Source organism: Pygocentrus nattereri, chromosome 22 (genome assembly GCF_015220715.1).
Source record: "Pygocentrus nattereri isolate fPygNat1 chromosome 22, fPygNat1.pri, whole genome shotgun sequence".
Classification (NCBI taxonomy): domain Eukaryota; kingdom Metazoa; phylum Chordata; class Actinopteri; order Characiformes; family Serrasalmidae; genus Pygocentrus; species Pygocentrus nattereri.
In genome coordinates this window covers 32,768,333-32,792,267 of record NC_051232.1, presented here as the reverse complement: position 1 = coordinate 32,792,267, position 23,935 = coordinate 32,768,333, and the positions used below count along the sequence as shown (strand labels likewise).

The 23,935-nt window shown below is 41.9% G+C and overlaps 1 protein-coding gene across 5 annotated transcripts in view; it reads left to right on the top strand.

Annotated features, from left to right (window-relative positions):
• Window positions 1-23,935, top strand: part of LOC108437846 (Kv channel-interacting protein 2) — a 347,094-nt gene that overhangs the window by 180,968 nt on the left and 142,191 nt on the right. Inside the window, exon 1 of one of the 5 annotated variants that reach the window (XM_037532675.1) lies at window positions 22,416-23,570. The exons of the other annotated variants lie outside the window; for them this stretch is intronic. Coding sequence (XP_037388572.1) covers window positions 23,483-23,570 — 88 coding nt within the window. The 5' untranslated portion in view covers window positions 22,416-23,482. Of the gene's footprint in view, window positions 1-22,415; window positions 23,571-23,935 lie in introns of those variants that run through there. 5 annotated transcript variants of the gene reach the window in all.

The following is a 23,935-nucleotide window of genomic DNA, read 5'->3' as shown; positions in this document are numbered from 1 at the left end:
ATCTGTTAATTAATGTCTTACACAAACTGCCTGCCTCCACTGCTTTTTAGACGTCTCTTAATCTTGTCCGTCCTGCATCGCCGTATTGATCCTGTCTCCTTTTGAACACTTGGGGCCTTTAGCTCAACTGCGACTCGGTTCATCTTTGACTTCTTTGTTATTCAGCTGCTGCTGCTGCTTCCGGAATAGTTTCACTGGCATTTTCATAACGTCTGCCTAATTAAGTGGTTAAACTATAAAGTCGTTGAGAGTGGTTCGGTGTAAAAGGCTCTGTTTTAGTGGAGGTGATAGGAACCAGACGTCTGAAGCATTGGGTTTATTACATTAATTGGTTATTAATACACTACCTGATGTTTTAAGACAAGGTTTTAGCCCAAAACTCTTTTTTTTTTTTTTGCAAAATACCTTCATGGTGGAGAGATACAAGCAGGGCTTCGTAAGGTCCCCAAAGAAAACTGAAGTCCTATTTGAACTGGTTGAGTTTTACATGATACGTCATATTTACCAAATGCGCACTTCTGCATCTGTAAAGATTCTGGCGCCTTTACCTTCCACAAAACGAGCCAAATAGAAATAACCTCACGCTATTTTAGTCCCGTGCAAATCAACTTGCCAACATCCTGTGGAAACAGTTTAAGTATGGAGGCTTAAAGAGGCGTGTTACTTGCTTTTTCTGAGGCTAAATTAATATATATCTATATAATATCTAATGTGTAGCATTCCTGTCCTGTAAAAATGACTGGAAATAGGTTTGTGAGGTTGATTGTTTGCCCAATCCCACCAGAATAGGGCTATAGATTTTCAGATTTACCACCAGTTCACTGTTATGAGCATTATATGTGAAAACGCAGAAACATGAAAGTTCATTAATGGTTTTGGTTAGTAAATAAAATGGCTATACACTGTGTGCACAATTATTAGGCAAGTGAGTATTTTGACCATATTATCATTTTTAGGCATATTTTCTAACTCCAAGCTGGATAAACTTGAATGCTTAATGGATTTAAGCATAGCAGATGTGTATCTGTGTAATGAGGGAGGGTGTGGCCTAAGGAGGTCAACACCCGATATCAAGGTGTGCATAATTATTAGGCAGCTTTTTTCTTCAGGCAAAATGGGCCAAAAAGAGACTGAACTGACCCTGAAAAGTTAAAAATTACAAAAATGACCAAACGTCTCTCAGAGGGATGCAGCACTCTGAAATTGCTGAGATATTGGGGCGCGATCACAGAACCATCAAACGTTTTGTTGGAAATAGTCAACAGGGTTGAACAGGCAAGAAACGTGCTGAGAAAAAAAGACGCAAATTAACTGCCAAGGATTTGAGAAGAATCAAGCGTGAAGCTACCAGGAACCCTTTATCTTCCAGTTCTGTCATATTCCAGAACTGCAGCCTAGCTGGAGTATCAAGAAGTACGAGATGTTCAGCGCTCAGAGACGTGGCCGAGGTAAGGAAGAAACCCACCCACCACTGAACAAGACACAAGCTGAAGTGTCTAGACTGGTCCAAGAAGAATCTGAAGACAGATTTTTCAGAGGATTTATGGACTGATTAAACGAGAGTGACCCTTGACGGACCAGAAGGACGGGCCCGTGGCTGGATCAGTAACAGAGCTCCACTTCGAGTCAGACGCCAGCAAGGTGGAGGTGGGGTACTGGTATGGGCTGGTATTATTAAAGATGAGCTGGTTGGACCTTTTCGGGTTGAAGATGGGCTCAAAATCAACTCCCAAGCCTGCTGCCAGTTTTTAGAAGACACTTTCTTTAAGCAGTGGTCCAGGAAGAATCTGCATCTTTCAAAGAGACGATGATTTTTATGCAGGACGATGCTCCATCACATGCATCCAGGTACTCCTCTGCATGGCTCGCCAGTAAAGGCGTTAAAGATGAAGAACTTATGACGTGGCCTCCTTCCTCACCTGACCTGAACCCAACTGAGAACCTGTGGGCAGTTCTTAAACGGGAGATTTACAGTGAAGGAAAACAGGACACCTCTCTGAACAGGGTCTGGGAGGCTGCGGCCGCTGACCGACAGAAACTGACCGACTCCATGAATGTACGGCTTATCACTCTTATTGAAACGAAGGGCGGCTATTGGTCACTCTTTTTTTTTTATTATTTCTCAGAAATGTTCAATGGAAAGCTTTGAGTTGTTTATAATTCTCACTTGAACAGATAAATAATGTGTGTTTTTCATTTAGCTGCGTAATAATTCTGCACCATCATAGTTTCCCAATAAACGTGGACATATAGAAATTCTCCTAAGAAAGCCAAAACCTCACTTTATTTTTCTTAAACATTCATGTTTGTGGTTTATTGACACTTTGGATTAACCGAGAGCGCTGTAGCTGGTGATTAATAAAAATAAGACTTGCCTAATTATCGTGCACACAGTGTATTTATGTTATAGACATAGAGATCCTGGTTCCTATCACCACCACAGTGAAGCAGCTTCTCTACAGTGAACCACTTCACAACAAACCACTCTGAATGACTGGTTACATCTCAGTGATGCAATTATGCAGAAATTCTGAACAATCGGTGGAAGGCAGTGACAGACCAAGACCTGCAGAAATCTGACTTCAGATTAGCAGCCGTAGGTACTAAATCTGGAACTGTGTGAATGATCTGCACGAGTTTTGTTTAGTCTTACCACAGACGGCAATGGGATAAAATCTTAAGTGTCCATAAGCACCCAATCTGCTCATGACCAAGGTGCTTCTCCTTGAAGCAGAACAATGACCTAGAACGTGCTTGACTACAGTTCACCATGAGCATGCATCTCACAGAACCACACCGAAGTTTCAAAGTACTCATTTTTACGGGTTTATTTGAGATTATGATTGTTTAACCACTGAGTTTTGTGAGGAACACGTCACGTGATGCCTGCTCATAATGTTGACATGATCATTCCATAAGTATGTGAATTGTACCGTCGTTTCTCAGTGATTTTAGTCCCATCTAAAAGAACATGTTGGTCATATTTACCGACTGCACACACCTGCATCAGTGAAGTGCCTCTAACCTTCCGTAAACCAAGCCTCAGAAAATGAGTTATTCTAATGATACTCATAACTTGCTTTAACCTATTAGCCAAGAAAAAAAGTGTAGTACTAATTCAGTAACACTTCACTTTAAAGTCTGCTTCTTAAAGCTGCACTACGTCAAACCACAGAGGTTTGTCAGGTTGTCAAATTTAAAATAAGTTGTGTTACTATAGCAGGAAAAAAGCTGAAATATACAGTCGCCTGAGCTGCTGAGTCGCCATGTAAAGCCTGATATAAGATCTACAGCGCTGTGTGAACATTTTAGGCGTCTAAGCAACTTTTAACCAGCTGACCTCAGCAGTGAGTTTATCACAATATACATTAGAATAAAGTCGTATTCATAATTCAGATAAACAGAAAAACAATAAACAGTAACAAGAATTTCTTGGGTCCATATTTTTCCTGGACGCCTTCACAGCCGCCACAGAGACTCGTTAATATCAATTACATCATGAGCTCAATTTACTGAGCACTGATTGGTCAAACCAGGAGCTGCTTTATAACTACATATAATACTGGGCTTCCTCGAGGAGAGGCTTGGAGATGGGTAAACAAACACACTCACATCCAGAAAATCACTGTTTATATATATATATATATATATATATAATTATTATTAATTAATATTCTATAAATTTTGTTTATTCAGATATTAACACTTTTCTCAGCAAATAAACACAAACTACCCAAATAAATAGATTTTAGATTTTGAAAATGTGTCTTGGGTGCCTAAGACTTTCACACAGTGCTGTATATGGCAACTTTGTGTGGTGTTGATGTGTTTGTTACTCAGTGGTCTGGTGGATCCATTACATTGTTTTGAATCAATACAGCCATAACAGTTTATGTGAAAATACCAGATGTTTAAAATAGTGTCCAGTGTAGGGTTCTTCTTTAGCAGCTGTAGCCAGTCAGCAGCCTGACCGTGTTGTTCACCCTCACTCACACACACAGCACACACACACACACACACTAACTAACAGCAGGCCTGTAGGAGGAGAACAGAGTGAAGGACACAGCACCTCCACACTTTTACTCCCCGAAGGTTCAGCCCAGCTCCACATGTGTAATATAAACGTGTGGGGGGGTGAACAGAGTGAAGCTCTGAAAATTGGTTATTTTATATGTTCTTCACAGAAAAAATTAAATAAAATAATTAAAATTTATAAAATAATAATAAATCACGTTTTCTTTTGGGAAACATTGAAAATGGGTCCCACAGACCCCAACACCACACAAGGGTTTAAACCGTTGGGTCAGATTTTGTGTATGAACATCACATGAACATGGCAGATGTCATGTGATGTCATTAGTTGTGGAGACAGATTATGTCCAGTGATATAACAGTGTCACATTACCATTACTGTTAATTTGTCATGATGTCATGTCACATGCCCATTTCTTCTTTGCTGTCATAACATCAAGCATTATAGCATCTTTCATTACACTTAGCGGTTGATGTCATGCGATGTTTATTGGCCACATGAGCCTGTAAGCTAAATTGGCCAGATCATGCACTGTATGGCTGGCTTCAGGACCCCAGTGTGCCCGCTGTGTCTGAGTGTGGACAGGTGGCAGTGCAGGATTTGGGGGACGGGCAAACCCACAGCTGGCAGTGTGAGGTTCCAGGCCTGTTGTAATGAGAGGCATCACTCAAACAGCAGGTGCCAAGCAGGCTCTGACGCAAGCGAGGGGAATGGGAACACGTGTGTTTGTGTGTGTGTGTGTGTGTGTGTGTGTGTGTGAGCATCAAAACCTTCACATTATCTTGATACCTATAACATGCTTTAAAGTAATAGCCAATAAAATCATCAGTACAATAACATTATTTTAAGGTTTGCGTCTTAAAGCCACACTATGCACGTTTTTGGCGTTAAAACTGAAGGAGCGCTACTGAATCAGGAGGAAAAACGGGCAAGAACACACTGTGCTGCCATGAGTTGGCCTGTAAAGCCTCAAGTAAAGTTTTACGGTTGTCTTTATGTATTAACGTCACACGTATAGGCCCAAGAAAAAAACACCAACACCAAAATCAAGATAGATGTGACGATATGATGACTGTACTAGATAATTCACTCACATCCCCAGAAGACGTGTCCTTCACCACGTTTTGACCGAGTTCTCTTTGAATTCTCTTTGACTGACAATCATCAGTTTCCACTGCTCGGGGAAGGGGTCTGAAGCAGCACTGATGTTACTGATCATCCACGCTTTGTTTCTACCAGCATTTCATCCTCATTCCCAATAATTTCATGCAAAAAAAAAACGGAAACAGCGACACCTACATAGTGAAAACTTTTTCGCAAGGGTTCTTTAAGTACTGATGATACCCACAGGATACTCAGAAAAGCTGACTGGGTCAGTGGTATCATTATATTACCCATCCCTATTTTCCGTTTAAGCTGAAGTTAGGCAGGTTCTGCAATGATCCCTTGACCTGGTCTAGTTTCTGGAACAGAATGAGGACATGACGTCGTATGAAAGTGGTCTCCCTGAGCTCTTAGTGCCAGGAAACCTTTTGAGGGACACCCCAGCGTCTCTTCATTTTAGGTCACACCTGTGGAGCGAAGAAAATGTGGCGTGTTTTCCTTTTTTGTTTTAGAGAAGCTAAAAGTAGTAGTGCTGAAACTTAGTACAACAACATGCATATAATGCCGCCTGCTGTGAGAGCAGAGCTGAAACATGCGTCAGGCTCCAGAACACTAAAGCTTCATTAAACACACTGAGCTCTTCAGCTCATCAGCAAGACCTTCGTGAACTTAATTCAGAGAGGTAAATGAGGGTGAACGCTAATCCCCGCAGCACGTGGAGCCGGTAACAGGGGTCAAATTGAGAGGGTCTGGGGGGACGTCCATTAAGAATGAAAGGACCCCCACATAATACAGCTAAAACGGAATCTGTTATTTCCTTGAATGAAATGGGAATTTTGCCCCCACAAGAGGTCACTGTCTTCTTTTGTACACTTACATTATGTTTAGCATTACATTCCTCTCTGTGGAGGAGCTGTGAACTCACTCTGATGACTTTGACCGCGTCAGCCAGAAGACACAGAGGAACTAACTGTTAATAGCAGTCGTGCCACAAGCCGGCTAAGATGTCTCTTTATTTTAGGCTGTTTGAGAACGTGTGATGACTGATGTTCACACTAGCCTACATGTGTTTTTGTGCAACCAGCATCTAGAATTGTGCCCATTTCACTTCGTAGTTCTACAGTTAGTCCATCTGTTTCTCTGATACTCTGTTACCCTGTTCTTCAGTGGTCAGGACCCCCATGGACCCTCACAGAGCAGGTACTATTTGGGTGGTGGGTCATTCTCAGCACTGCAGTAACACTGACGTGGTGGCGGTGTGTTAGTGTGTGTTGTGCTGGTCTGAGTGGATCAGACACAGCAGTGCTGCAGGAGTTTTTAAACACCTCAGTGTCGCTGCTGGACTGAGAACCAAAAATATCCAGCCAGCGTCCTGTGGGCAGCGTCCGGTGACCACTGATGAAGGACTAGAGGATGACCCACACAAACTGTGCAGCAGCAGATGAGCTGTCGTCTCTGACTTTACATCTACAAGGTGGACCGACGAGGTAGGAGTGTCTAATAGAGTGGACAGTGAGTGGACACTCCCATCAGAATTGATGTGTCTGATCCACTTGCACCAGCACCACACACACTAATACACTAATCTGAGTCAGTAAGTTTCCTTAGACTGGAGCATTTGGCATCAAACCGCTCTGACTTTGTTTACATCTGTGTTTATTGTTGGTGAAAAAGCATTTATGTTTATTTAGTGCATAAATATATATACACACACATGTAGATACAGATGTGGAGTTTAAAGGCTCCTGCCTGTATGCACCTCATAGACTTTCTACTGGGAGCCAAAATGAGTTTAAACCCTGCAGGTTGTGCATCCAGTTCCTGTGCATTATTAAGCATGTTAGCATTTTTGGTTGAAGTTTTTATGGAGTTGGTGGAGGCAAGAGATGCTCAGTGCTCTGAAGATGCACCTACTAGATACAGCGGAACGCACAATTTATGTTTTGCCTCTCTTTCTCTGTCTGCCTTTCTCTCCGTGTCTCTTGCTCTCGTTCGTCTGTACTGTGGTCCTTAGTCACCTTTTTCAGACTTGTTGAACTTTTCATTTTCATTGTGTGTGAGTGTGGAGGTTTATTCACACATCGTTTACAGCCCAGCCGTCCAATAGAATTCATTTGAGAACCGTATCAGTGTGTGGCCCTGAGGGGCTTCAATGTGTGGTTTGAGCGTGTGTGGGGGTTTTAGCACCCGTGGTGTGTTGCAGAAGCCTGGAGGCCTGATTGAAGCTTCACATTTGGTCTGGACCAGCTGTTATCACTCAGTCTGTGTTTTGAGTGTAACTTTCCATTTTTATTGTTTTTCCCAGTATCAAATCAACCCAGAGTGTAGTGACCAAGCCAGACTGGTACTGGGATTTGGCAGATTGTTAAGACTGTTGCAAGGCCGTAGAGATACACTAGATGGCCAGAGGTATTGGGACAACTCTTTGAATTATTGAGCTCAGGTGTTTCAGCCACACACGTTGCACACAGGTGCACAAAATCAAGCACATAGCCATGCAGTCTCAGGTACTAGCAGTATAATGGGTCGTACTGAAGAGCTCAATGACTTTAAACGTGGCGCTGTCATAGGAAACCACTTTTTACCACAAGTCAGTTTGTGAACTTTCTGCACTGCTAGATCTGCCCCTGGCAACTGTAAGTGCTATTAATGTGAAATGGAAGCATCTAGAAGCAACAACAGCAGTAGTTGCTGTTGTGTCATTCATAACAGAGCTCCAGACTGCGTTTGAAACAACACCAGCACCAGACGTGTGCATTGAAAGCTTTATGAAATGGGTTTCTATGGCCGAGTAGCTGAACACAGGCCTAAGATCACCATGCACAATGTCAGCTGTTGGCTGGAGTGGTGTAAAGCACACCGACTCTAGAGAAGTGGAAACTTAGTCTGTGGAGTGATGAATCACACTTCACTATCTGGCAGTCTGATAGATTAATCTGGGTTTCGGTGCATGCCAGCAACATGCTACCTACCGTAATAGTACCAATGGTAAAGTTTGGAGGTGGAGGGATAATGAGCTGTCTCTGTTTTACAGGGTTTGGAACCCTTAGAGCCCCGAGCCCCTGTGCACCAAGCAGCTCCATAAAGACATGGTTTAATGGGTTTGGTGAGCCAGGGTGGTTGGGGGCAACTCCCAGGGCTTTGGAATCGGACATCCAACAAGCACTTTGCTGTTACAAGCATCCACATTTCTTTCACAACTCTGTAATTGTTGATGTGATTTTAAAGCTATGAGGTTACCTTACAATCTATTTGGGTTAAGCAGGGTCTCTGGGTCTCATAGGGTCCTTATAATGCAGCCAGCCAGTGTCAGCGTTCAGACAAATGAAGCAGAATATGTCGCCTGGCCGAATGCTGCCCAGGCGTCGAGCTGGAGTCCCAGTGGACCTGTAGCATGTCATCCTGTGGTGTCTTCTTGAGCCAGGGTGGGAGAGAGAGGGACTGTGGTGACTGTGGTGGTCATTAAAGTGGTTGCATATAGGCTGCTATAAGCTTCATTATCCTCGTAGCTCCAGTTAAAGGCTGAAGTATCATAGTTGTTAGAATACTTTGCCTTTTCCTTTAAATGGGTTAGTACGTGTTAAGGATGTTCTAGAAGCATCTGACTTATCATCTCAGCTGTTAAGTTTACTTTCCAGTAACATACACTTGATCAGTCTGTAGCTACATTTCCATCCACTTTGGAAAAAGTGCAAGTAACACTATGAAATAGTGGTAAAAGCAGTGATGATATTCACGTTAGTTGTTACAGTTTCGGTCGCCTAAAAATTGTGCCCTCTCAAAACGTAATATTTTTCCATCAGAACTTTTGAGCATGTCGAGCTGTTTGAGCTCTTTCCATTTCGAAAGGCTGGCTCTAGGCACATTTGGAGATGTCTCTCCATAAGAGCTGGGATGTGGAAGCATTGCCATCTCCTTAGTCCGTTTCTACCTCCACCATGCTGTTTGTGTTAGTTGTAAGAGATTCACATGAAAGCTTTTACCTACTCTGGTCAATTATTAAGAACAGAGGATCCAGCGGTCAAGAAACATGACACAGATTGTCACTCAGCAGAAGAAGGACGAAGGAGCTTGACGAGATGCAACAATTTAAAGATCAGAACTGTCCAGGCTGTGGTCTCCTCTGTGCTTCTTTATGGATGTGAAGGGTGGACAATAAACAAGCAAGACAGGAAAATGTCGATGTCGTTAAACTTCAGTGTTGTAAAGCTTTTTGAGAGACGTTTGATGGCAAAACAAACAAGTGGATCTTCAGCCAAATCAAGCCGCACCTCTCACTCCAAGCCCGAATAACCAAACTGAATCTCTTATTTTGGACAGATTCTGAGAAAAGACAGTTGTGTTGGGAAGAGCTGAAGGTTAAAGATGAAGAGAATGACCAGCTACAAGATCGATGGAGGTCAGAGGAATCATGGACCAGCTGTGGTCAATATTACTAATCATAATAATAATAATAATAACAACAACAGTATTCATACTTGGGTCATAAACAGCTTAAAATCATTAATAAACAGTAACAATAACACATGAAAAAAGTCCACTGCCCTGTTATGTCATACGCAGTTGACTGTTGAGAAAGTGAAAGTAACTCTGGCTGTATGTGCAATATGCTTGCGTATTATTAAGCAAGGTCACTGTTTACCTGTTATTTATAGAATAGAATAGAATTCAACTTTGTCATTGCGTATGTCACAGGTACAAAGCAATGAAATGCAGTTTGCATCCATCCAGAAGTGCTTAGCAGCAATATAAATATTTATCTTACAATGTACAGTAATTATAGTATATACAGGTTAAAAAAAAAAATATGAGGGGGTATGAACATGAAGGAGGTTATACAGGTTATAAACAAGAATGTACAGGTTATAAATATGAGGGGGTATAAAGTACTATGAACAGGTTATAAATATGAGGGGGTATAAAGTACTATGAACAGGTTATAAATATGAGGGGGTATAAAGTACTATGAACAGGTTATAAATATGAAGGGGTATAAAGTACTATGAACAGGTTATAAATATGAAGGGGTATAAAGTACTATGAACAGGTTATAAATATGAGGGGGTATAAAGTACTATGAACAGGTTATAAATATGAGGGGGTATAAAGTACTATGAACAGGTTATAAATATGAGGGGGTATAAAGTACTATGAACAGGTTATAAATATGAGGGGGTATAAAGTACTATGAACAGGTTATAAATATGAAGGGGTATAAAGTACTATGAACAGGTTATAAATATGAAGGGGTATAAAGTACTATGAACAGGTTATAAATATGAGGGGGTATAAAGTACTATGAACAGGTTATAAATATGAGGGGGTATAAAGTACTATGAACAGGTTATAAATATGAGGGGGTATAAAGTACTATGAACAGGTTATAAATATGAAGGGGTATAAAGTACTATGAACAGGTTATAAATATGAGGGGGTATAAAGTACTATGAACAGGTTATAAATATGAGGGGGTATAAAGTACTATGAACAGGTTATAAATATGAGGGGGTATAAAGTACTATGAACAGGTTATAAATATGAGGGGGTATAAAGTACTATGAACAGGTTATAAATATGAAGGGGTATAAAGTACTATGAACAGGTTATAAATATGAGGGGGTATAAAGTACTATGAACAGGTTATAAATATGAGGGGGTATAAAGTACTATGAACAGGTTATAAATATGAAGGGGTATAAAGTACTATGAACAGGTTATAAATATGAGGGGGTATAAAGTACTATGAACAGGTTATAAATATGAAGGGGTATAAAGTACTATGAACAGGTTATAAATATGAGGGGGTATAAAGTACTATGAACAGGTTATAAATATGAGGGGGTATAAAGTACTATGAACAGGTTATAAATATGAGGGGGTATAAAGTACTATGAACAGGTTATAAATATGAAGGGGTATAAAGTACTATGAACAGGTTATAAATATGAGGGGGTATAAAGTACTATGAACAGGTTATAAATATGAGGGGGTATAAAGTACTATGAACAGGTTATAAATATGAAGGGGTATAAAGTACTATGAACAGGTTATAAATATGAAGGGGTATAAAGTACTATGAACAGGTTATAAATATGAAGGGGTATAAAGTACTATGAACAGGTTATAAATATGAGGGGGTATAAAGTACTATGAACAGGTTATAAATATGAAGGGGTATAAAGTACTATGAACAGGTTATAAATATGAAGGGGTATAAAGTACTATGAACAGGTTATAAATATGAGGGGGTATAAAGTACTATGAACAGGTTATAAATATGAGGGGGTATAAAGTACTATGAACAGGTTATAAATATGAAGGGGTATAAAGTACTATGAACAGGTTATAAATATGAAGGGGTATAAAGTACTATGAACAGGTTATAAATATGAAGGGGTATAAAGTACTATGAACAGGTTATAAATATGAAAGGGGATAAGTATGTACTTATGAACAGGTAGAGTATTTACACAGTATATACAATAATGGGCAGTATATACAGCAGATGTAAGTGCCGGTAAGTGGTGTTGAGTGGTGAATTTATGTGTTATAACTGGTTATTGGTTTTCTTTCAGGTGTTTATGACCTAATTTATACCACCTTTTCACTTGAGAAGACTTCTAACCAATGTGGATTTAAGATGTTCAGTTGCAAACATGCGTGTGATATGCTGTGTGTCGGGCGTGTAATTAGAGAGAAATTTAGAAGAGTAAAATTTTAAAGACCAACCAGATGTTGTTTAGGTACGCACTAATCCCACCTTGCGTCTCCTGATGCGATTCCATTACTCTCCAGTATTCCTAAACATCAGAGTCTCCTGAAAAGAATGGAAACGGGAATAAAATGAAGGGCGTGACACAATAGATACTGAGGAAAAGGTGAAATTATATTTAGGAGCTGAGGCTTCTGTGCGTTCGTCAGGACTTTTTAACTTCATGCCAGGTTCCAAATTTCCAGCGTCAGCATCCTTTCAGACGAAACATCTCCACTTCAGGGTTCTTCCTTTAGAAGCGAAGGGCTAAATCTGAAAGAGATGTGCAGCAGATGGTGGAGTGAAGAGCGCAAGTGGGATTTTCAATGGTCCCTATTAGCGGGTTACTCTTCTGCCTTTGTGTGCATGTGGCACACAGCTGTTTGGCGAATATGGAGGTGCCTCCTCCTCCTCCTCCTCCTCCTCCTTCATCACTTTCTCCCTGTATCTCCCTCTCGCTTCACACCGCCTTAAGAAGCCTGACCAGAACTTATGGCTCCATGCTTTATTTGTAAATTACAACATTTTCAACTCTAAAATGACTTGATACACACACAAATAACTGATCAAGTCTTTTGAATTCTGTCTTAATGTTATTAAAGTGGCTTGGTGGAATGTGGAGGAATTGGTTGTTGCGTTATTATACGTAATACGTTTGATTAATTGCTTTTTTTCTTGTTTTATTACTTTTTTTCTGTCTTCCAAAGCTTCACATCATGCCAGATATCACCCCTTAACCATGTAAGACCTACATTTCCATGTCTGCACAAACTGTGGAGCCTGAAATAACCATTTTTATCATTTCATTTTGGCGTCAGGTTCGATGTTGAGGGAGTATTTCAGACCTTGTCGTACATTTTCGTGTATGAATGTCCCACAAACAAGAAGAAGGCCTGGCTCAATGTGCAAAAATATCTCTCAAAAAGACGGTAGTGTTGCTCAGGAAACACTAAGTCAGTTTAAAAAGGAAATAAAATAACATTAATTAAAGATTTGTAACTTTGTGTTTTCTTCATACGTACATGTCTTCAATGCAGTGGTGTTACCAATTTACTGATGATGTTCAATTCATAGTAATCCGATAACGTCATGCAAATGCACTGCGGTCATTTTGATAGGGAGGTTAATTCGTGGCGGTTTGTAACGAGATAATGAAGCCATAACTGCCAGTAAAACACATCACTTTCATTTCATTTCTGAATACGCAGTTTAAAAGTGTATTGAAGTGTATAGCCTTGATTTTGTTTGATTTGTTGCTGAAGTGATAACATGAAAGCTGAGATCTGAACAGCTGAGATTTCCCACTGCATTATTGTTGTTTATACTAGCACAATAAACAATATGTAAGAAAACTCGTTAGTGTGCAGGTTATAAGGATCCAGTCCGACAGTCTGGCTAATCTGCTTGTAGCATTTTCTGGTTTCTTTTCGTGGTCATTCTGGTCTGTTTTGCTTGGTCTTCACCCACATTAAGATTAAGATTAAATGGCCCTTATTAGTCCCACAACGGGGAAATTCCACCTCCGCATTTAACCCATCCGTGAAGTGAAACACCACATACACTCTAGTGAACACACACACACTAGGGGGCAGTGAGCACACTTTTCCGGAGCAGTGGGCAGCCCTATCCACAGCGCCCGGGGAGCAGTTGGGGGTTAGGTGTCTTGCTCAAGGACACCTCAGTCATGGACTGTCGGCTCTGGGGATCGAACCGGCGACCTTCCGGTCATGATGATGCAGGGTTATACCTGTGTAACAGTGACGAGACAAGCTCTACTGACGATAAGTTATGCTGTTTATGAATGTGTATATATACACATATACACACAAAAGTTGGGACGGGGGCGTGTTCACCGCTGTGTTTCATCATCTCTGGTGTTTGGGAACTGAGGAGACGCTGCTGTAGTTCTGGAAGTGAAATGTTTTCCTGTTCTTGTTTGATACAGGATTCCAGCTGCTCGTCAGTTCAGAGTCTCCTTTGTCGTATTTTTCGTTTAATAATTCGCCCAGTGTTTTCAGCGGGTGACAGATTTGGGCTGCAGGCAGGTCAGTTTAGCACCCGGACTCTTTTAATACGGAGCAATGCTGCTGTAATACATGCAGAGTGTGGTTTGGCATCGTCTTGCCGAAATATGTTGTCAAAACCTTTACCTGTCGTTCAGCGTTACTGAATGCTATTAATGGCCCGTGCCATGTGCGCTAATGTACCCCTACACCATCATGAATACTGGCTTTTAAACTGTGCACTGATTAGACGAGTGGTCTTAATCCCGGAGGACACTTTTCCACTTCCCAGTCCATTTTAAATGAGCTCTGGCCCAGAGAAGGTGGCAGCATTTCTGAGTTCTGTTTATGTACAGTTTTCTCTGAGTGTATATATATATATATATATATATATATATATATATATATATATGTATGTGTGTGTGTGTGTGTGTGTGTGTGTGTGTGTGTAATGTCCTCCTCTCACAAGATTCAAGTGCTTTCATTTCAAAATGTGCTTGAATACATGCTTGTATACCATGTTATGTAAGAGATTGACCGGTGATTGTTTTCCTCATTCATTTCCAGCAGTAAGTCTGAAAGCTACTCTTCAGTCACATTTGCAGCAGTTTTATGGTGATAGAAGCTGTTTGTAAGAAAATATCATAATGCATCTTTGATATCCGAGAGAGTTAAAACAACCTTTAACAATATAACTTGGAAAAGTTTAACTTGGCTCTTTAAGATGCACCATCTCTGTTCTAACTGCCTTTTGATAATGAACGTTATGACAACCTTCTCATATCCATTGATTCCTTCCATCTCACTGACTCCTTCTGCTTCATCGTGTTTATTGATCGCCCGCCTGCTTTTGCGCCTTTGGGCCAGATTTGCTAATGGATTGACGGGGCTGGTTGGAAGGTCTGAATGTGAGGGATTCAAAGGCCAGAGAGCAGCACAGTTTGGTGGTTTCCATGCTCAAACACACTACCTAGGGCTGGGCAATATGTCCAGCTGTCAGCTAGATTTCTGAAGAAGAACCCCCGCAGAAGTTCATCGACATTTATTTGGCTAAACAGTATTTTTTATTTATTTATTTTTTATGAGCCACTCAGAACTGTGGTATCGTCTGCGGCATTTGCCTGAAGATTTGAGGCAGATGTTTTCTCTGGTTTTATAAGCCACAGCAGCGAACTGATTTGGAAGTAAACGCTTTTATTCTTATTTGCTGCTTCGTTAAATTCGAGCTGTTAACTTTTTACTGACATTAACTTACCTGATGGGTTTAACAGTGTGCTAGCATTTCATATAGTTGAAGGGTTCCAGGACTGCTGCAAGGGCTGGAGAGTATCAGTTTAGCGAGCCTTATCAGAATTCAGTGCCTTAATAATGATTGCAGTTGATCCGTTGAAGAACACAAAGATTCCGTAACATAAGTTGGAAGTTGGTTTCTTTGCCTTTAACAGCTTTCAAAATGTTTTAAAAAAATTTAGCATGTCCAGATTATCACCGTTTGCAACGAAGACTCAAGTCAGACCCGTACCTCAGAGATACGTCTCTGACTCATACCTCAGAGATGGGAGACTCGATTCAGACTCGTACCTCAGAGTTTCAGCTCGGCCTTGTACCTCAGAGACTTGTGACTGACTCAACTCACCTTGCACCTCAGAGAGTCGAGACTCAGCTGAGACTCATCCCTCTGAGAATTGAGGCCTGGCTCTGACTCTTATATCAGTGACTTGGGACTTTATTCTGATCCGTAACTCAGACACTCGAGACGCGACCCGGACTCAAACCTCCGACACGCTAGACTCAACTCGTATGTCACAGACTTGAGACTTGTCTCAGACTCATAGGTCATAGACTCAAGACACAACTCTTACTCGTACCTCAGAGACTTGAGACTTGACTCTGACTCGTACCTCAGAAACCCGAGAGTCGACTGGGACTCATGCTCACACCACAGACACACGACTCCGATTCGTACGACAGAGACACTACTCGGACTTTTGCCATAGAGACTCGACTCAGACTTGGACATCAGAGGAGAGATGAGACTCGCCTCAGACTCGCGTGAACTGACTTGCAAACATCTCTGCCCTCAGCTCACCACCTGACTCTCAATCCCAGATCCTTATATATTTTTCATTTTCTTCTCTTTTTCCTGGCTGCAGTCGTGCTGCATCGGGTGCTGCCAGATGGACAGCTTTCACGTTGGAGGATGGGGTGTGTGTGTGTGTGTGTGTGTGTGTGTGTGTTGTGACACATGCCTTCATCTGATGCCTCTCATGATGGCATTCCTCAGCAGCATCAGTCTCACAATGTCAAATTACAACTTAAATGTTTTTACCTTTGGCTCTAGAAAGACGCTTTTAGAATACATTAAGTAATGTGTTCACAGGGGAAAACCAGCCAGCCAGCCAACCAACCAAAAACAAGGTCCCCACCTCCAGAACAACAAGAATTATTTATCAGTACTGCTACAGAAATAAGAGTCCATCCAACCAAACCAAACCAAAACAAACTAAACCACATGTCCATCCAATTCATTTGAGTTGTTTTACAACAGCAACAACAGCAAACATGCAGTGAATTATTCCCTTCTGAAATTTCTAACGGTATATCTTTGTATCTTTGTATCAAAGCCAGCAGAGCCAGAATACAGAGACTGTTGTTTTGCAGTGAGATCTAAGCGAGCCTCACCAACCTTGCCTCAAGATGCTCCACGGTGATGTCTGGCCTCTTTGATGCAGAAGACTCCTGTTCTGGATGATAGAATTTTAATGACTTGGGGAAAATTAGTAATCCTACCCTCCGCCTGGCCATGATACGGAAATTCAGCAGGAGCTGTCAGTCAAAGCAGTGATGCCGCACAGCGCATCTGCAAATGTTTACAAGTGCAATTAATTCAGGAAGCTGTTGAGCCAGAAGGAAATGTGCAGGTACAACCAATAGGATGTGCAAAATGATTAAATGTTACACCGTGAAAATGTATAACAGTGCTTCCATTGTGCATTTCAGGTGGTATCAGTCGAGCTGCAGCTGGGTTGTGGTGTTTAAGTAAGAACAACTCAACAAAATACAGATAAATTCCAAAATGAATCTTTCGAGGAAAAGCTGAGAACTCCACTGGTCAGTTCGTGTTTCAGAGTTAAAGGCTTTTAATGGTTACCAGTTTCTTCTGAGGGCAGTATTTGGCTTTCTTTAACGTAAAGCAAGCAGGTAAAGAGGTGAAATCGGCAAGAAAACCAGCTCATTAATGTCAGTATCAAGCGTATATAAGATCAAAACTAAGAAATTTAAGGGCTGAATCTCAGTCGGCTCACTGCTCAGTATATAGTGCAGTATGAGAGAATGAAATTTTGGCTTTTATGCCCAAATATTGGGCTTTATGTACAGCACGAATTGTGCTCTCATAGCTGAATCCAGTGGTTCTCTGTTAGACACACTGAGCTCTGTTTAAAGTTTTAAGACCGGGAGCCGTTTGAGGTTCTGTCTCAGGCACACCTGCCACGAATACTGCACACCGATTGGCTGAATGGATTTCTGCTGACCTTGCAACACCTGGACAGTGGACAATAACAGCTTTTGTGACCAAAAAAGAAAAAAAATAGGGTTCGCAATGCAATTGAACCTTTCATACGTTTTCCACCTCGGGGTGAGTTATGTGACTATATATTAATAACATGATAAATTACATCACAGTTTGCCTTTATGAGCATATCGTGAGTATTGACGTTATCTAAGAGACACCTGCATATTTTATTCCAATAATTTCATTATATAAAATTGTTGTATTCATTGTTTTGATAGTATTTTTTAATGTGGCACTAGTGAGGCTTTGTTCTGTTCCAACTTACCAAACCTCAGAACTGGAAAACATTGCGATGCATATATAATCAAGCGATGACGACGGTATGTTTTTGCCTTATCGCCCCAAAAAAGCCTGATTAGTGAACTATGCTGTGATGTGATCTGATGTGAAGTATGATTGCACACACATATAAAAAGGTATTAGGAATATATGTACAAGCATCATTTTCCCCAGAAAAAATCGGACATTCCTTTTGTTTAGAAGCTGTGGAGTAAGAACAGCTCTGAAGTCTTAGAAAGCCAAAAAGTTGGTTAAAACTGTCTTAGTAGTAAGAGTTTTTCAGTAAACGTGTTTTATAATATTTCGGCAAATACTAATAAACATAAATACCGTAAAATGGGTATCACTGTTTCTGGATAGCCCCCTGTCGTCCTCACCTATCTCGTGGCTTCATTCTCAGCAGTGTTGGGTTTAGGGTTAGGATTATATTTCGGGCAGCCTCACAGAGCATAATGCAGGCAAGAGCTGTCCACATTGATGAAAAGGCACGGAATGACCGACAAGGCAAATGACCTCTGTTTTGGCGCAGCGTGTCGGGGAGGCAATCATGAAAATCTCTTCAGGACAGTCTGAAGGCCTGGACCAGAGGGGTCTGATGTGTCGGTGCTCCGAAGTTTCTTGAACGGGATTATGAACGGAGACGGAGAGAGAAGGTCAGTGTGCTGGTACTCAGGCTTTTAAAGCTACCGCATTGGAGGAGATGGGTGAAGGTGACGGCGTCAGGCCAATCGTGTTAAGGTCATGTGCACACAGGGCCACCTTGGCATGTTCCTTTCTGAGCACTTGCTCATTAGTTGGACTTCCGGACCCATTGCATGCTCCTAATTAGTGGGAATCTTGCCGGATGTCCGTTTTATGTTAGATCAGAGATGGTTGAGGGGGGGGTGTTGTTAATGGGTGCTCTGGTTTGGTTTCAACATTTTTCCACATGAAGGGTTGAGAGAATGTTAATTATGTATGGCTCAAATATTTGTATTCCATCCATAAGCAGGCGCCCTACTGCTGTAATATCAACATACCAGAACCTCGTGGTTTTTAGGGCTAACACCAGCTGCCCAATAGAAATGGCCTGATATATGGGATATTAGTATTTATTGATTGATTTTTATTGATTATAATCCACTCTAACTTTCCAATATCAGTGTAGTTAAATCTTTTGGATGGATCAAGATCCATCTTTTTTATTTTTTTTGAACCTCAAATAATAAAAAAATGCAAGAGATGGACAAAGCTGACATTATCACTGTCCAGCCACGCGTGCCGAGGACAGACTTCCCTTTAGGATCACACAGCTCTTTTTACGCTGTGTCAAAATAATATGGACAGAAAGACAGAAGAGAAACCGCCCCAAATTGCTTGGAATACATAACTGCGCTTTTTTCCCTTCTGGAAAGTTTTACCACTTTGGAGATGTGAGGTTTTGTGACAACATGTTAGCGGAACTGGGGCTGAAGGATCAGTCTTTTTATATCAAAGCTGCATGTGAAAGAGTTCAGTTTTTAAATAGCAAGAGCTACAATTTTAGTTATGTTATTAGCAAGAATTAGAAATTGGGGGAAATTTAACCTAATTCCGTAAAATCTGAGCAGCTGGGGGCCAACACGTTTAGCGTCGAAGCCTCCAGTCCAAAGAAAAAGGTACTGGTACTTCATTTATGGTTGCATTTAAATCACAATTGCAATATTGTTCATAAAGAAATGCAATTAGATATTTCCCCGATATTGTTCAGCCCTTTGTGGAAGCGCATATTTGATTAAAGAAACAATCATGAGACTCCATATGAGGTCGATGTTCTGCCATTTGCTTCTCTGCTGGTAATCTTCATTCCTTGGCGCACAAACATTTGACTTATTTGTTTTCACTGCATTTCTCTCTCTCTCGATTTTGAATAGATTATTGAAGCTGTGCTGTCTTGTATCTTGGCTCCTTGTTAAACATGTTGCTAAATATGCTGTTGATGAATTAGTAGTGGGGGAAACCCTCTCGGCCTTCTAGGCCTTCAGAGAAGGTCTAATTATTTCTCTAAAATATTTTCATCTTTATTTAATATATTCGTCGTTTTTGCTGTAGTTAAATGCTGCAGGTTCTGTTGTAATTCTCTTATTTCATTGCAATTTCAAGGATAATTCTTGGAAATAATCTAGTCAAGATTTATTCTGTTCCTAGGTAGATACACTATACTGTCAAAAATATTTGCTCGTGGTCCCGTTCTTAATCCTTAGGGTTTAATATGATGTCGGCCCACCCTTTGCAGCTACAACAGCTTCAGCTCTTCTGTGCAGGCTTTCTGCTGTAATTCATCCCTGTTCTGTCGGGTTGAGGTCAGGACTCTGTGCAGGCCAGTCAACTCATCCGTGTCTTTATGGACCTGCTTTGTGCTCTGGTGTGCAGTCATGTTGGAGCAGGAAGGGGCTGTTCCCGAACTGTTCCCACAAAGTTGGGAGCATGAAATTGTCCAAAATCTCTTGGTGCTGAAGCTTTAAGAGTTCCTTTCACTGGAACTAAGGGGCCGAGCCCAACTCCTGAAAAACACCCCCACACCATGATCCCCCCTCCACCAAACTTTACACTCAGCACAATGCAGTCAGACAAGTACCGTCTCCTGGCAACCGCCAAACCCAGACTCATCCATCGGATTTCCAGACGGAGAAGCGTGATTGGTCACTCCAGAGAACACGTCTCCACTGCTCTAGAGTCCAGTGGCGGCGCTTTACACCACTGCATTCCACGCTTTGCATTGCGCTTGGTGATGTAAGGCTTGGATGCAGCTGCTCGGCCATGGAAACCCATTCCATGAAGCTCTCTACGCTGTTCTTGAGCTGATCTGAAGGCCACATGAAGTTTGGAGGTCTGTAGTGATTGACTCTGCAGAAAGTCGGTGACCTCTGCGCTCTATGCCCCTCAGCATCCGCTGACCGCTCTGTTATTTTACGTGGCCGACCACTTCGTGGCTGAGTTGCTGTCGTTCCCAATCGCTTCCACTTTGTTATAATCCCACTGACAGTGGACTGTGGAATATTTAGTAGTGAAGAAATTTCACGACTGGACTTGCTGCACAGCTGGCGTCCGATCACGGTACCACGCTGGAATTCACTGAGCTCCTGAGAGCGACCCATTCTTTCACTAATGTCTGTAGAAGCAGTCTGCAGGCCTAGGGGCTCGGCTTTATACACCTGTGGCCATGGAAGTGACTGGAACACCTGAACTCAATGATTTGGATTGAGGAGTGAAAACCTTTGGCAGTATAGTGCACCTCACTGTCTCTGAATATGAGCATCTCACTCATTTGTTAGAAATTTAACAGAGGTAGCTCTGTGCTGGGGCTCTTTACTCAGCTACAGTTTAAAATATGTAAATATGTCTGAAACAAGCTTCAAACATGTACGGTCTTTGATAAGCTTTACACGTGTGTGTGTTAAATTAATATTGCCAAAAATGGTAAAAAATGGTGCGAGTTCTGTGAAGGGCTAAAATGCCACTAGAATTAAATCATAAAGACATATTTCTTCCCCATTGCTCTTTATTCTTGCATAACTTTCTTAACTATCTATTTGTAATCACCTAATCTGACCTTAACATTAATAACCAGGAAGAAATATTTTTGCCCTTACAGTTTCAAATAGACATTAAAAACTCATGAGCTTGCAAGTTCAGAAACCAACTCCCTGTATTGGGTCCGGCAGCATCACTCTCAAGAGTAATGTCTATTCATTTTAAGTCCTACTTCAACATTAAGTATTTGCACATTTCAAAAACTGTAACTTTTTTTTATTAATTTTATTTAGTGCTTACCATACTATCCTTTTGAGAACCCACCTTTATTATAAAATGAGCCTGTTAAAAAAAAACTCTCATTGTTTGTGTTGTACTGGTTTTACTGCCTCTGTCGTGCTTGGATCCATCGCCACTTCGGTGTAATTTTATCAGGTTGTTTATTTCTCATAATGGCGATGATCGCGACTTGCAATGTAATTGTATAGGATTGTTTAACTCTCTCGATGATTACAGTAGTACACAAAACGCCCCCTCTTTGAAAGCTTGTAAAGAAATAAATCTTAATACATAAAAATGAAAGTTACTTTTCATGTTGCGCTAACCTGAGCTTAGTTCTGACTGGTCAATAAAAAAATAAATGCTGTAGCTGTTTGTTGGCTGGATAATGACCATGAGCTGCTGCTGCTGTGCTGTGTTTGTATGTTTGTATATTTAAACAGTGAAGCATGAAGCTTTGGTAAAATACACGGCATGAAGTTAGGACCGTTTTGTTGGTCCTGATATTGTTGATTGCCTGTATTTCTCTGGTTTTCCTACCAAGTCAGGACTTTTTTTCCTGAAAACATATGGACACAACACACACTTTAAATATGACTGTGGTGGTCGTATTCTGTAAACACACACACACACACACACACACACACACACACACACACACACACGCCAAAAGGTTGGTTTGTTTGTTTTGGCTTTGATCAGAATGGTTGAAAAGGAAGCACGAGGATTGGCTGCCGGAAGATCGACGGAGTCTGCGGTTGCCCAGGCAACTGTAATCACCTCTAATTCATGGCATCCAGCGAAGTAGGCGAGCAGAGGGAGGGAGAGGGAGAGAGAGAGAGAGAGAGAGAGAGAGAGAGAGAGAGAGAGAGAGCGAGAGAGCGAGTGAGCCTTAACCACAGATCAATGCGCTGAGAAAACAAATGAAATGAGGGAGTGTGGCAGAGCAAATAAGCCGGGCGCACGCCTGTCCCCTGTAGTAAAACGGCGCATGTGTTTGTAACTCGTGGGTCACAGCTGCCTCAGAGCCTCTGAGCAGCAGCGCTGAGATGTTGACTGAAGCGTTGCTTCTACTTGACTGACGGATCGAGGAAGAGAAGCAGTTCTTACACTTCTCCGGCCCACAGTGGACAATTACTGGACACTGGACGCTGAAGACCGCTGCTCTTTCTCTCTCCTGCTGCTGTCGTTTCTTCCGTTCCGCTGATCCACCGGCTTCCTCGAGACCGTTTTCCAGCATCCATCAACTCTTCTAATCTTAGGGTTATATCTTAAAAGTGGTTCCGGCCATTTGGAAGTTGTATTCCTTTTGAACGGAAAAGGCTTCGTTTGAAGAAAGTGGGGAGAGTGGGCCTTTCCACCTGGTTCCGTTCACTTTTCTCGTCTTTCTGAGGTGAACTCGTGCCTGCCGTCTTCTCTGAAGCCGCCACGCACACACACCTACCTTCTGCAGCAGAGATAAGCTCACCGTCAGCGTCCCATGCCGAGGCTCCCTGGAGGCCGATGACGTGACGGGTGAGGAGAAGCTGTTTTCTAATTAGTGTTTGCTTTTGCCCCCCACCCCCACCCCCCCTCCACACTTTCCCACTTGCCTTCTGTGAGAGATACCGTCCATGCCTGGTGTACCCTCCAAGAAAGGAGAGGAAAAGAAAAAGGAAGACTTGAATGGGAGGAAGGAAGAAAGGAAGGAAAGAAGCTTGGGATTTGGAGAGCCTTGACTCATAGTAGTAGTGAAACCAGGTTTGTGTGCCGGAAAAGGAGGCACTCGTGCCAGGAACACAAGAGGGAGGAGGCTACAACCTCGACTGTGACTGAGAGCAAAGAGGAGGAAGCTCTGAGGAACGAGAGAGAGAGAGAGAGAGAAGGAGGAAGAGGGAGGAGAAGGTGAACGAGTAAAGCTGAAAAGCAGGAACAGGCACCCTTTCCCCGTTCCTCCTGATTGTCCGAGGGAACCGGCTGACCCCGCCATGAGCCACTGCAGGAAGAGATGCAAGCGGCAGCTGACCAAAGTGGCCCGCTACTTCTACAGGTTCCTCACGGGTACCCTGACTCAAGGTAGGCTTGACTCGCAGACCTTGCAGCTTTGTGGACTGTTTTCCAGAAGTTGTTGAAAGGGGTCCAAGCACCTGTTTTTGTTCTCATTTATTATTATAATTTCTTGACTTTAACCGCTGCTTTTGACCTACTTGACTATCACATCATTTGAGTGATTGTTACTAGTTACTCCTTCAGCTTCTTCGCATGTCTACATCCACACCTTAAGCTTGTTGTTCAGGAACTACATGGAAAACAGTCTAGAACGATTCTGTGAGGATTGAAAGTCGAGACCTGTCGAGATTGAAAGTGGAGACCTGGACTTAAACGTGAAGCGTTGTTGCTGCTGCTTGCTTTAAAAAATGACTTTTCATTTGTAGACCTAA